At 44.1% G+C, this 15,542-nt stretch overlaps 1 protein-coding gene across 1 annotated transcript; it reads right to left on the bottom strand.

The window, feature by feature from the left end:
* Window positions 1–7,327: 7,327 nt before the first annotated feature.
* LOC140036326 (uncharacterized) lies at window positions 7,328–7,900 on the bottom strand. Its single transcript, XM_072077690.1, has one exon. The coding sequence runs from the start codon at window positions 7,898–7,900 to the stop codon at window positions 7,328–7,330; it is 573 nt and encodes a 190-aa protein (XP_071933791.1).
* Window positions 7,901–15,542: the final 7,642 nt, after the last annotated feature.

The raw sequence follows: 15,542 nt of genomic DNA, 5'->3' as shown, positions 1-15,542 counted from the left end.
TGTGCTGTTATACGCTTTCCTATTTGTTTACTTCAGTTGAAATCAATACGTGTTCTTTGTTTTATTTTATTGCATGTTTGGGGCACCACTGAGCTTTAGCTCACCCCACGTTCATTTGTTTTCCTTGACAGGTCCTGGCACTTGAGCAAGATTTGAAATCTAATTTCACTTTTATGCATGTAGTTTGAGTTAAACATTGTATCTTTTATTTTGGATTGCCTCTTGAAGCTGGAAAAGTGTAAACCCTGGAATTGTTATTTGGCTTGTACTAATGTATTTGGATTGTATGTTTTTGTTGCCTGGTTTGTAACGCGTAAGGTATTTAAGAGTCGACGATTGGCTATCTTAAAAATGCTGTTATCTCTGAAGTTAATGTGATTTTAGTTATCAGTCTATTTGGAAGGAAACGGTGTTGTAATAGCTTAGGTTATTCTTCGGAAGGATTTGGGTTAGTGTGCTTGCGTGAGTCCTGGCGAGAGTTGGGCAGACGGCCCGCCAACCCTCTGGTTCGTCTTAGGGGGAAGTGGGGTCGCCACAGTATCAATGGAGGACAATGAGCGGTTGGAGGGGGTCCCGTCCTTGGAAGAAGTGAGACAGACGGTGCGTGAAATGGATGGGAACAGTGTTGCGGGTCCTGACGGCTTCTCAGGTAGGTTCTTCTCCGCTGCTTGGGGGATAGTTGGTGGTGATGTGTACAATGCTGTCCTGAGTTTCTTTTGTGGTGCTGAGCTTCATAGGCGAATCACTGCTACCTCCATCGTCTTGTTGCCTAAGGTGCAGCAGCCGAAGGAGTTTTCACAGTTTCGGCCTATCAGTCTATGCAACTTTGTGAACAAGATCTTCTCAAAGATTCTGGCCTATCGTTTGGCTCTTCTTTTGCCTAAGATTATCTCAATGAATCAGAGCGGGTTTGTTCGGGGTCGGTCCATTTCAGATAATTACCTACTAGCTCAGGAGATCATTGCGGGCATCAAGAGAAAGGCGCGCGGGGGTAATGTAGTGGTAAAACTGGATATGACAAAAGCTTATGATAGGATGATGTGGCCATTCTTGGTGAAGGTTCTCCGAACCTTCGGCTTCGGGGAACGCTGGGTTGACATGGTCTGGTGGACTATTTCCAATGTTTGGTTCTCCGTTATTATAAATGGATCGCCCTGTGATTTCTTTAAGTCTGCTCGTGGGTTCGTCAAAGGGATCCATTATCGCCTGCACTATTTATCATCGAGGCGGAGGTACTATCTCGGTCTCTAAATCAGCTTGTGCATCTACGGGGGTTTCAAGGATTCACGGTCTCCAGAGGTTGCCCAACTATTACGCATTTGAGGTATGCTGATGATGTACTGATTTTCTCGAATGCGACTGCCGCTTCACTCAGGCTAGTAATGAGGACATTAGAGGAGTATGAGGCGATCTCTGGCCAGCTGATCAACAAAGCGGATAGTTGTTTCTTGGTGCATGCCAGCTTAGGTAGACCACGGAGGACGATGATCCAGCAGGTAACGGGCTTCAAGTTCAGGTCATTTCCCATCAAGTATTTAGGGTACCCTCTGTATTATGGGAGGCGGAAAAAGGAGTACTTTGGTGGATTGTGCCAGGCGGTGGTGAGTAAGGTTAAGTCCTGGAAGAACAGGTTACTGTCTGCTGGGGGTAGGATTGTGCTGTTGAAGCACGTTCTCTCTGCTTTACCGGTCTATCTCTTAATGGTTGCTACGCCTCCGAAATCAGTATTTAAAGAGATTGAAAGGAGGTTCTCAAATTTCCTCTGGGGTGAATCGGAGTGGGGTCGCAAGCTGCATTGGATCAGGTGGAAGGACCTATGTGTGCCAGGTGAAGAAGGGGGCGTGGGTTTTCGGCGACTGGAGGATATTCATGGTGCTTTTTCCATCAAGTTGTGGTGGAGCTTCCGTTCCCTATCATCTCTTTGGGCGACCTTCATGAAGGCTAAGTATTGCTCGCAGGTGCACCCTAATATGGTCAATCGCGATGAGGGCTCGCAAGTATGGAGAAGGATGGTCGCGGTGCGTCACCTGCGGAGTGTCACATTGGGTGGATTGGGCGCTCTGGTAGCTCGAATTTCTGGTTTGACAATTGGCTTGGGACTAGTTCATTGGCTTTGCGGTTGGAGAGTGTGTCGGATCACCTAGTTGCTGATTTTGTAACGAATGGGTCTTGGAACCTTCAGCGTCTCCAGCAATGGGCGCCGGACGGGGTCGCCAGTGAGGTTGCTCGGGTTGCTCCTCCGACGGGTCATCTTCTTGATTTAATGGTTTGGAGACCGACACAATCCGGGCGATTTACCTTACAGTCTGCATTTCAGCTGATGAGACGGCATGCTAATAGCTCCTTCATGTTTCGAAGTATTTGGCACCCGATGTTACCATTGAAAATCTCTTTCTTCTTATTGCACCTATTACGTGGGCGTTTACCTGTGGATTGCTGCCTGTGGAAATTTGGGGTTCATGGACCGTCCAGGTGTGGGTGCTGCCCATCCCCGGACATTGACACGGTAGAGCATGTCTTTGCTGAGGGTGATATGGCATCACGGGTTTGGCACTTCTTCGGGGACCCAGTGGGCATCTCTTGGAGTGGTTCATCGTTTCGTATATGTCTCGCAACCTGGTGGTATAGAAAGAGGGGCAATAGGTATCTGGCTTTTGTTCACCATATACTCCCGCTTCTGATTTGCTGGCACCTGTGGAAATTCAGAAACTCCATGAGATACGAGCAGATCCAATTGGGGTTGGACAAGTTGTGCACCTTGGTCATGACCGACCTCCGAGAGATGTTTGCCTTACACTTTCAGCAGCGTAGGTCCTTCCCAGCAGCTTGGGTGCACTTTTATGCTGAGATTTCTGGGTAGGCTCCATGGGTGTCCCACATGTTAGTGAGGTGGTCGCGGCCTTCAGGTGACCTTCTCAAACTTAATACTGATGGGTGCTCCAAGGAAAACCCCAGTACTAGCGGGGGTGGTGGGATCCTCCGGGATGGAGGTGGCAGGTTGCTCCTGGCGTTTTCCTGTCATTTTGGTCAGGCTACTAGTCTTCAGGCCGAAGTTAGAGCTCTTCTTTATAGGGTTAAGCTATGCGCTCATAGAGGGTTTGGCCGGTTGGTCGTCGAATTAGATTCGCTCGTGTTGGTCCATATTCTACTTTGAAAGACTGGTTGCCCTTGGAGTATTTATCAGGAGATACAGCAGCTGTTTGTGTTGAAGGATCACATTTTACGGGTAGGCCATTGTCTCCGCCAGGCAAACCAAGTTGTTGATGCTTTAGCGAACGTTGGGTGTGCTCAGGGGAGAGAAGGGATCTACTCTTCCATGACAGCGTTACCTCCAGCGGCTAGAGGAGCCATGTGTCTAGATAGGATAGGGGTTCCATCTATTAGAAGGATTGTCCATGACCAGGTAGGTCCATAGTAGCAGGGCTAGTTGGTGGTGTCACCTTTTTCTTTTAATAAATTACCAGGGGGTGGCGTCCCTTCCTGTGCTTGGGGTTAGCCAAAAAAATAATAATAATACATTTTGTCTCAACAGATAGAAAGAAAGCGTGTGTGTATATATATATATATGAAAATGTATTCTTTAGAGATTTTTCTTTTCTCATATGTATTATATTTGAGTAAAAAAAATTCAAACATTTGAATAATAAATTTTTTATTTTTTAGATAATTATTGTTTTGTATATATTCATTCTTTATGTGCTCATTGGGAGATTTCATGATGAATTCTAAGAAATAAGACTAAATTGAGATTTTTCGACCTCTTGTTTGAAAATTCATGAGTATATGTCCAATTTCCAAAAATTTTTTTTTTTTTGAAGGAAGGGGTACACATTTTAAGCGAAACAAGGAGTACTACTCCCTTACATGCATTAGACAAAAATATGGGAAGAGCTGAGTATCCAAGGCCGAGATGCCTTTCACCCGTGGTGGCAAACTAGTGGCATCGTAAGTGGCTGATTTGTGGCTCGAGACTGCTCCTTTCGCCAGGATGTCTGCTGCTGAGTTAACCTCCCGGTAGCAATGCTTGACGATGAAATCTGTAGTGGATAGAGCTTGGCGGATTTGTCTAATAATGGTGTCGATCTTCCAAGGCACTGCTGAAGTTTGTTGCACCATATTAAGCAATTGTTTGGAGTCCACCTGCACTATCAGTTTTGGCAACCCCAGAGAGGTGCACAGCCGAAGTCCCTCCAAGAGTGCCATGGCCTCCGATTCCATGTTGGTACGTGGCCCATAAAAGGTGGAGAAAGCCTGTAGGACCCGACCAGTGTCGTCACGTATAATCCCCCCTCCCCCTGAGAAGCCAGGATTGCCAAGAGAGGATCCGTCCACATTGAGTTTTGCGTAAGGGAAAGGCAGCAATGACCAAGAGAGTGAAACGCATGTTCTACTCCACAGCTGTGCTACTGACGTTTTTAACCCAGGTGCCGAAAAGGTGGAGTCTTGAGGGGCTGAATAAGGTAAGGGGTAAGCGTCTCCAATGCTATTCAGCAAAGCCACAACCCGACAGCGGACTTGCGCTGGCGAAGACGCGATGCCCTCAAACACTGCCGTGTTCCGAGCCTTCGACAGCTCCCAGTAAATGAGTACAGGCAATAGGTGGGCGACAGTGGCCAAGAGCGTCTTCTCGGAGGAGTGCATCCACCAACCTTGCAGCTTAAGTAGAAGCGTGTCTGAGACGCCGACGTTCAGATGGAGGCCTTGTTCAAACTAGCCCCAAACTTGGCGCACTGCGTGGCAGTCGACAAACAATAGGTTAGAGAATCTTCATTGGGGGCAGAAAGGGCATTTGGATGGCAGGTGGAGGCCAAACTGTCTAAGGATATCTGGAAACGGAAGCAGATTATTAAGGAGGCGCCACATGAAAATGGAGATCTTGAGTGGGATACGGTGGTTCCAAATGAGCTTACGAGATATTAAGTGGTTGGAGAGAGGTCGAAGGGTCTCTAACGCCGAAGAAACCTTGAAAGCACCTGCTGTGGAGGGCTGCCAAACCACGCGGTCCATGCCTTGCGAGGGGGGGATCGTGAAAGCTAGGACGCGCTGCCTCTCTTCCCTGGTGAGGAACTCCCCAACCCAATCTAACCGCCACCTCTCCTCCTCTACCAACTCTGAAATTCTGATGGTGGGTAGGGGGAGAGTGTGCTTGCCGTGGGCAAGTGGACCTGTGCCCAACCAGTTATCAAACCAAAAGGATGCACTACCGTCGTGAACCAAAGTCTGCATGTGATCTTCCATGAAAGCTCGGATGCCCACCAACCGTTTCCATACCCGCGTGCTTGAGGGCCTAACCGGTGCCTCTGTTACATGCTCATCCATTGCCATATTTTTTGATAGAATATAACGGGTCCAGAGCGTGTCGCCACTTCGTAGCCACCACCACAACTTGCACCCGAAAGCAAACATCACGTCTTCAAGCCTCTGAAACCCAAGGCCATTGTGTACAGTGGGATGACAAAGTGCATTCCAGTTTTTCCAGTGCCATTTCTCACGCCCCTCTGCTTCCCCCCAAAAAAGTCGAGCCATAATCTGTCGAATTTGGTGTAGGATGGTTTTTGGGGGCTCCTGAACTGCGAAAGTGTATTGAGGTATAACGGCCAGGACGTGTTTTGATCAAGATTAAGCGGCCCCCAACAGAAAGCATCCTGTTCTTCCAACCCGCAAACTTGCGCTGCATTATGTTGATCAAGGATTGGTAGTACTCCATTTTGGCCCTACCCTTGTAGAGACGACAACTGAGGTACGTGAACGGAAGTTGTTGTTGTCGGAAGCCCGTTAATCTGGTTATTAAACGCTTCTGTGCTGTGGAACATCGAGCCGAAGGAATGTAGAAGCTCTTGTCTGTGTTAATCCCTTGCCCCGAATCTCGTTGGTAGACCTCTAGAAAATCCATTAAGCATCGCACTGACCGGCGATCCCCCCTGATGAAAATGACTACATCGTCCACAAAGGCTAGGTGGGAGATTGTCACAGTGCCCCGCAGTTGCGCATAGGCCTTGAGTTTCCCCAATGAGAGTAGGGAACCGAGCCCACGGCTTAGCGCTTTGGATACCATAATGAACAGAAAAGGCGACAGGGGATCCCCCTGCTTTACGTCACGGCTTGCCTGAAAAAATCCATTTGGTTTCCCGTTAATGAGCACTGAGAACCAAGCGGAACGCAGGTTATCAAGCACCAAGGCCACGAAATGAACGTGAAACCCAAACCGAAGGAGGAGACGGGATAGGAATTCCCAAGACACACGGTCAAACGCCTTCATCATGTCCAGTTTGAAGATTATGTTGTGGCCGCGAGTTCTTCTGTCCAGTCCCGAGACCATATCTTGAGCGATCAAAATATTGTCAGAGATCTCCCTTCCCCGGACAAACGCCGACTGCTCCCGGGAGATAACCAAGGGCATGACTGGTTTGAGCCGGTTGCTAAGTATTTTGGTGAAGACTTTGTTGATGAAGGTGCATAAGCTAATGGGCCGAAAGTCAGAGAAGGTTCGCGGAGCTTCAATCTTTGGAAGAAACACAATGAGTGTGCTCGCGATGCTTCTCGGTATAGGGATGCCACACATAAACTCCTTTGCCGCTTGATAAACATCATCCCCAATGATCTCCCAACAATGAGTGAAAAACAGTCCCGTGAAGCCATCAGCCCCTGCCGCTCTTTGGCCGTCCAGCTGGAAGACCGCCTGTTTCATCTCGTCAATAGAGAGCTCCTGGACTAGATGGTCATTTTCAGCTTGGGGAATCAAAGAGGGGATGTTCCCCAGTAAGGTCTGCATTGCGTGCTCATCCCCAGCTGCCGGAGCTGACAAGAGCTTGTGAAAAAAGGTGCACGCTTCATCGCCAATCGCTCTCTCCGCCGTTAGTAAGGTACCTTGCGAGCTTGTAATTTGGCGGATGGAGAGCTTAGCCCTCTTGTCCAGCACCTTTGAGTGAAAGAACCGGGTGTTAGAATCGCCCTCGCGTAACCATTTAACTCTGCTTTTCTGTCTCCAAAAGATTTCTTTAGTGGCAAGGCACCTGTTTAAGGCAGCCGTGGCTTGGGCCCATTGCCTCCTCGTCTCCTCCGTGTCACTATCCTCTAGACGCAGCTCCGCTTGTCTGACCCCTTCCTCAGCCTCCAAGGTCTTGTCAAAGATGTTCCCAAAAACCCTCTTATTCCATGTGCCAAGCTCCCTTCGCAGTCGTTTCAATTTTTGCGCGAAGCGGAACATGCCGTATCCTTCCACCAGCTATGTCCAATTCTGGCGAACAAATGCCAAGAACCCCGGGTGTTTTAACCCTATGTGCTGGAACCTGAAGGAGCCGTGTCCAGGCCTACTCCCTTTCTCAAGCTAAACTAGCAAGGGGCTGTGATCTGAGCCTGTTCTATTAAGGTGTTGCAGCACCGAACTAGAAAATTGTTGCTGCCAAGCCACGTTCATCAACACACGATCCGAACGCAGCTTCCAGACGCGACGGCCTTGACGAATACCAGTCCAAGTGTAACGACTCCCCAGGGCCGACATAGTTTTCAACCCACAGCCTGAGACACATTCAGCGAACTCATTGATGGCCGCCAAATTCTGAGGCGCATAGACCGAGTATTCTTCTATGTCTGCTATTATGTTGAAATCGCCACCCACCAACCATGGTTTGGAGGTTAGCGTCCCTGACAGCGAAAGCAGGCTTGACCAGAGGTGTCGCCTACCAACCTGGGAACAGTTGGCGTAAGTAAAGGAGCAAAGGACCTCTCCTGTCCATGTTGCATGAGTGATTGCTAAGTGAATAAGTTGGTCCTCGTTGAGGAGGACATTGACAGCGAAATCAGCTTTCCATAAAATCCAGATTTTATTAGATGTATTGCAGACCGCAAGGTGAAAACCAAATCTGTTTTTGAAAGTGTCAAGCTGGAATGGATCAACCATCGGCTCTAAAATCACTAAGAAAGTGATAGCGTGGAGGCATAAAAGTTTTCTCAGGCGGCAGGTCGTAGCGCGGCTAGCCACCACCCGAATATTCCATATAAACGCGTTAATCATCAGATCGTGGCGTAGGGGCGTGTGCGGAAGTCGTCTTCGACGATTGCTTGGTTACCACTGTCTTTGGTAGGTTTAAAAAATACCGTTTTCGTCCTCATTTCGCCCTATCTCAAGGCTCATGATGGGGAAGAGATGGTCAATTTTCTGCTTCAGCAACACAAAATCCTCGAGCACAAGCTCCCTGGGTTTATCATGTGGCAAGTCCTCCGTGCCAGAAAGGGTTTGGGGCGGGCCTTCAGCGTTTGGACAGCATGCACTGGTCGTCCTGAATATGGGCAGCCAAATTATTGGAATCAGAGATGACTAGGATAGCCTCTTGTGGCAGCGTCGTTGCAGCCTCCTCACTGCGCTTGTGTGTTCGCCCAGTGGCCTGGGGGTTAGGGTTTGACGGTCTTCGTGCCTGGGCATCACACTTGGTGACTCGTATCTGGTGGTGGTGTGGTTGCTGATCGAGCTCCTTGTCGTGAGTTGAGAGCCCGGATGTACTCGGTAGTTCTCCTGCGTTCGTCGTGTCCGTTTTGGGGATCCAATGTTGTTCTGGTTTTCGCACCTCAACCTGACTGGGGGGAGGTCATTTGTCCGAGTTTGCTGAATGATGGCGGCATCACATTTTATCGTGGCCTAGCCTATGGCAGAAAGTGCAGAATTCTGGAAGGTTTTCGTACTGAACCGGTTGCCAAAAGCCAGAGCTTCCAGTCCCTATTCAGACCTTGTCTGGGAGGTCACCGAGGACATTCACTTCGACGCAGCAACGGGCCACACCGGGTCTGGACAACGATGCGATTGAGGCATCGAGTTTGAGGGGCTCTCCAAGGAGCCGGCCAATGGATAAAAGTGGCCCTTTGGCAAAGAGATGAACTGGGAGATGAGGGAGAGAAATCCAAACTGGGACCAGTGGCGATTCCGCGTCTACTGTAAAGGAAGGCGTCCACTTGAATGTGCGCATGGGAAAACCCTGGAAGCTCCATACTCCTCGCAGCCAACAACGGAGGTAGTCCTCCTCCTGGTCAAACCGTATCAGGATGTGGCAGGGGTCCAAAAGGCCAATGGTGAACTCCCCCTTGAACCCAATCGTACTAAAATCCTTCCTCAAGGACTCCAGATTTGGGTGACCTTTTGAAAATTTCCCAACGAGCGCAAACTTGAAGGCAACGGACAAGGTTTCGACGTCTTCATCAGTGAAAAAAAGAGCGGGCCTACCCTTGTACAAGGATGGCTCTCGCACGATAGAGGTGTGATTTGCAGCAAGTGTTCGAGAGAGGTGAGCAAGGGGCGTAGGCTTAGGATGGTGGCAGAGGATGTCAGTAAAGGACTTGGAGGGCACTGGCGCACCTCCTGTCCTCGGCGGAAGGGCTGCCATGGCAGCCCTGGCGACTTGCAAGGCAGTTACGGTGAAACCCTAGCGACGGCCATATTATTCGCTTCTCTAATACATACTTTGCTTTCGTATACACTAAATTTGTGGTCTAAACTATTCAATGAGAGTATCGAAAACAAAAGGGGTCACTCAAATTTGATTGTTTGTCATAAAAGATCAATCCCGGCACTTTTCTTTTTAATTTTTTTTCCACTTCTATTGAACCTCCAAGGTCAGTCACATTGGTTGACTAGCTTCAAAGTGAGACAAATTTTACCGTGAAAATGTCCAGTGTGCCTAACCAGATTCAATCCACATCTGAGTGAAAGCAAAAATGTACATTACTTCTTATTTGTGTTGAAAATTTGGAATGATACTTTAGGCTTTCGTTTCTCTATGTATACAGAATTTATCAGTTGTTCTCCCATTCGAGCCTTTAAAAGTATAATTTTGTTTCAAATAAGAGCCTTAATGATCATAATTTTACGTGTCAAAAGGGGATGGATTCTCTCAACGGACTATTCTTTACTTTGGTTGTCATGAAAAATAGGAATGATGCTTTGGCCATTGTTTTTACCATCTAAATACTTTTTATCCTTTGCATCCTTATTTGAACCTAAATTGGTGGTTTATTTCAAAAGCACTTATGATCACACCCCATACTGAGGAAGGAGATTTGAGAATTTTAAAAAATGGCAAAGATGCTCAAAAATTTTGAAAGGGACATCAAATAAAGAAAAAAGTGAAAAAGGAGAGAAAAACTATAAGTTGGGGGGAATTTGATTCTACCATTGATATTTGAGCTTCAATATCAAAAAGAAAAAGAGGGCATCCATACTCTAAAAATTAGGGAGCTTTCAATTCTATCATTGATATTGGGATATCAGTATTGGTAAAAAAAAAGAAAAAAAAAAGAAAAAGAGAGAAAAGAAATGTGAAAAAAAATGATGAAACAAAAAAAATGCAAAGACATCCAATGTTGAATTCCTTTTAGTGATTGATAAAAAAAAAAGAGTCAAAATGGGGTCCCGGGTTTTGAGTCCAAAACTGGGGCAATTTTTGGGAAGAAAGGCGATCTTAAGTGCGTTGTTCTTGAAAATTTTATTTCTTTTAACTATCGTTGTCAAGCCACATTACAAGTTCATAAAGTCCATTGCTGACTTATCTTTCATGACAATTTAAAGTGAAAATCTTGCCTCTAAGGAACCTACCAATCACTCGTGATCATAAGGTGATAACTTGTTTCCATATGTTTAGCTATCGTTTCTACCCATACATTACAAGCCTATAGAGCTTATATGTTGACTAAGTTTTCTCAAGAAATAAGAGTGATAAACTATTTGCTTTCACCAAGATGTGATATTGAATGAGTTAGACACAATTTGAACACAAAAATAAGACAGATCCTGACATACCATCTCCCTGCGCCACCTCAAAATCATGAATAATACTCATTTGATTGGTCCTAAAAGATAAGCTAACAAGAAGGGGACCTTTTTTCCTCAACACCGCTCCCAAATTGAGGAAGAGATCTTTTGCAATTTGGTTTTATTTTGAGAGATTTATCATGGAATGTTCTACATGACATTTAAAGTTTTTTAGTAAAAAAATGCATTTTCTATTGTACATCAACTCACATTGCATGTTAGTTTTCTAAATTTTGAAAAAAAAACAGTTTTCTTGTTTTGTCCAAATAAATGGAGAATCACTATAACAAAATTTTATAATAGGCCCAAATTGAGGCAAATTTTTTGTAATATATTTGTGAGATTTTGTCAAATAGGTTCAAATTGAGGTAAAAATTTTATAATACGTTTGTAAGATATGTCCAAGGTCAAGTATATTTTTCAAATTTTGATAAGTCAACACTTTGCATGAACCTTAATTGTTACATCATTGCTCAAAAAAAAGGGAAAAGAAAAGAAAAAGAATTCTGAAAAATTCAACCATTTTGAAAAATCCCCAATTGTGCAGGTGTTTATGATTAAGATTCAGAAAAAGACGCAAGTCAAAATCTTGCAAATTTGGAAGTTAATCACGAATAAAAATGGTGCAATAATGTTACATTGCAAAGTGAAAGGTCGCCTATTTATTTAGAAGGAGTACATACTTCAGCAGTCAACTTGAGAAAAAAAGAGAAAAAAAAACTGAGAGAAAAAAAGCAAGAAAAGAGACTTTAAAAAAAAAGGGAAGAGAAGAAAAGAGAAACTCAATTAGAGTTAAACTGGAGCAAATTTTTTGTTCTTATTAGGCCTATATTGGGGCAAGTTTTGGAAGGTTGCAATCTTAGGATCATTTTTAGCCTATGTCATGATGGATCTTCAATACTTAACCTTTTCTTCACACTCCATCGGTGCTCATTACAAAAGGCAAAACATTACCGATTTCCCCTTTTTGCAGTATTTTTTTTTTAAGGGAAAACTTTTTTAATCATTCGGCAAATGAGATGGACGACATCAAAAGGGGTCAAATGTGATATCTTTCTTTTTCAAGAGCCATTCATTCAAATCTGGTCATTAGCAATAGATGTTTTGTGATACATAGTCGAGTATGGCTGACTGATGCTAGAAAATTGAGAAATTCAACACAAGTTGCAACACAACTCTTGGGGAGCAGTTTTGACATTGAAAGATCATGCCTGCATGGTTCTCAAAGTCAAAGGGATCACATGGTGGTGGTATTATGTGATTACTCTTTCTACCTTCTCGAAAGCATGGAAAATGTGGCCTTTGTTAAATATGATTGACACTGGGCAAATATCAAAAAGAGTAAGCTCCAAATTTGGAAATGCATTTCAAATCTGCTTTAAAAAAAAAAAGAAAAAAAGGGCCCTAAACTGGGGCAAGTTCTGAAAATTGTGATTTCAAAAGTTATTTTAAGACCGTTTTATTTTGTTGGGCTTGGGTTTTATTCCATCAACCTCGCCAGACTTGAGTTTTATCCCACTGACTAGTTTTTATTTCATTGGGTTTGGGTTTTATCTCACCAATCTCGGCAGGCTCGGGTTTTATCCCACTGACCGTTTTTTATTTCGTTGGGTTTGGGTTTTATCCCACCTGTCGCGCCCCACTTTTTGATGATGATGTGTGGTGTGTGAGTAGTGTGGAATATGTGAACGTGTGAAAGTGAAAATAAAAGGCCATGGGACTTTAGAATGCGACGATTTGGCCAAACAAAGTTCAAAAGGGGGTTTTTTTTAATGAAAAATGGAGTCGCCACTTGGTATAGAGTTAGGGTGTACCAAGTCACCCAAAAAGAAATTTTCTAAAGGAAAGATAGAAAGAAACCCCTTTTGAACGACTCCTAGTCCACGTAAACCAACGAAAAAGGTTCGGGAGTCACATTTGACGAAGGGGAAGGCAAGGATAAAATCCAAGGCACCCCTTCGACCTAGCCAAGGCTAGTTGCGTGATTTAGCCCCATCTTTCCTAATTTTTCTACCCAAAGTATGTATAGCGTGTTGGATAAGTCTATATGAATGCAAAAGCCTAGACCTAGGGGGACATGGAGGAAATTTCTCTTCAAAGGTTGAGTGGTGCCAATCACATTAATTGTGAAGCCCAACAACGATCCTTTTGGAGAGGTCACACATAATCCTAAATGACGTAAAAATGAGTGCAATGAATGCATGCCATGTGAAAGTGTGAGTTTGTGTGAAGTGAGAAAAAATGATAAAAGTAATAAGATATAAGTGGAGGTGTGCAAATGTCTTTACAAGGTAAGGTGAGTAAAGAATGATAAGGTGAAAACGCCATCAAGTGCATGTGTGCGAGTGATATGGTATAGAGTGTAAGTAGTTGAAAAAACGTGTAAAACGAAAGTAGTGTGAAGTGAGAATGTAGAAAGAGGAATGGAATATACAGTAGGTGATAGTGAATGAATGAAATGCGTGAATCCTATAGGAATGCATCAAAACGGGAACGGGGAGTCCTAACTTTGTGACTTGATTTTTCCTTTGATAGAAGGGGGAACTAGCGTGCTAAGGCTATCGAGTAGCCACACTCGCTCGTTTCCCTTATCAGAAGGGGACTCTTCAGGCAAATGTACCCTAATTAGCATGAGATGCAAGACCTAAAGTGAGGGGAAAGGGGAATCGAGGAGCATGCCAGATGATAAAACTAAGGAAAAATGCATGATGTGTAGTGAACAGGCAAATAATGCATTAATGAAAAACAAAGGAAAAATCCTATTGGGTCTAGCGTTGGACTAGCCCTTTCTATGAATTCCTACTAGCATTAGACTAGTGGAAACAATAAAAGAAGCCACAACTAGCGTTGGACTAGTGTGGTGACGTACATTCATCCATTCCATTCATCCACACTATGGAAAGCGAGTAGACATGCAAATCACTTATAAACACGTAGCACATAACACTTAGCATGCTCGACTAGATGCAAGAGCCTAAGAAAGCACTTAACAAATAACACATAGGCATGCAACGCAAATTAAGGCCCTAATTATTACACTTGCTAACTAAAACAAAAGGGGAAGGGGAAAATGGACCAAATTTGCTCGCCAAGCCCTATCTATTACAAACCAAGAGGTGTACACATACCCCATAATGAATAACTTAAAAAAGGGAAAGGGAAAATGGACAAGAAAGCTCGCCAAGCCCTATCTATTACAAGCCAAGAGGTGTACACATACCCCATAATGAATAACTTAAATAAAAGTAAAGTAAATGAAATAAATGCAAGGAATTAAAGAAGGGCAAGGAAAGCGAAGTAGACATGCATATTCACATAACACGTAGGAGCACGTAGGAGAAATGAAAGTTAAGGAGATAGAGGTTACCTCCCTTGCAATTGGGCCCCAATGAAGTGAAATCACTTATTTATCCTCCAAAATAAAAGAAATGGTCAAGGTACCAATTTATTTGGGAAAATTAAAGGAAATAGGCAATCACAAACTCATTTGATCATAAAGCCCCCAAAGTCATGACTTAAACGCAATTGAAACAAAGCATGGTAGTTAATTGAAGCAAACAAGCAATGAAGTTGCACGAATTAAAATTATCAAGGACCAAATTGATGAAATTATTTAATGGTTGGGTCATAGTGAAATAAAGGGAAACTTGGGGGGTCAAAGTGAAAATTCAGAATTTTATTTCATGCAAATTCATGCAAGCTACGTGGGCAAACATTCTGCAACCAAAAAACAAACATTTCTGCAGCCAAGAAACCACCTCAACTTGCATTCTCGCAAGCAGATATCAACCTTAACACTAATTTTGATCAAAAATCTTTCAACCAAACATTCAAAGCTAATCTAAGCATCATAACACATAATTGCAGCATTCAAACGAACCAAAACATAGAAGAAAACAAACATGCCAAAGCTGGAAAATTCTGTGCAAAGAGATTCGGCAAGCCTGGCTTGCTTTTTCACAGCAAGCATTCGATCATAGCTAGCTCAAGTTTTTCTGTTTTAGACCCCTACTTGCAAACTCAAACATCAAACTCCCATTCCCTCCCTTCGACATAAGATTAGACATGCATTAAGTGTGAAGATTCATGGAAAGGAAGACAGCAATAAGAGTCCAACAGCTTTTGCTTTGCCACGAAAGTTTGCAGCTTCAAACCCATGCCAATGAAATGCCAAACGCACACTAATCAAACAGGGTTACCACTTAACCACAATGGGATTTATGGGAATACTATCATGCAAGTTTCATATAACAAAAGAAAACAAAAGCTTCGGCAACAACGCAGACCCAAACTACTGCATTTTGGTTTCCAAGCTTGCGGCAATTTTCCAATTCAGCATGCACATGACACCTTCTATGAGCTCCAATGGAGCAGGTAGGCACATGACCTACTGCCCTGGAGGTCAATCCCAACCCATTTAGAACCGTACAGCCGAAAACATCAAGATACAAAACGCAGTTCTACAGAAATCACCAACAAGCGCTTATCCGTCTATGCTTAGCAACAAACACTGGCTAACATATCAAACCTGGCAGACCTAGGCTTCCGGAAAGAATTACACACAGCAGAGGCAACCCAAAACAAACATTTTGACATCAGAAAAATGAAACTCCAATGCATCAAAAGGAAGAACACTGCAACAAGCTGAAAGTTCCAAGCTTGCCGCGACTGTTTTTCTTTAATTGAATTCATGCGATGAAATATCATGATAAAAACCCATTCTAAAACCATCATTTTCACAATA

Source organism: Coffea arabica, chromosome 2e (genome assembly GCF_036785885.1).
Source record: "Coffea arabica cultivar ET-39 chromosome 2e, Coffea Arabica ET-39 HiFi, whole genome shotgun sequence".
NCBI classification, from domain to species: Eukaryota; Viridiplantae; Streptophyta; class Magnoliopsida; order Gentianales; family Rubiaceae; genus Coffea; species Coffea arabica.
Note: the sequence above shows the minus strand (reverse complement) of the source record. Positions and strands in the feature narration are given on the sequence as shown.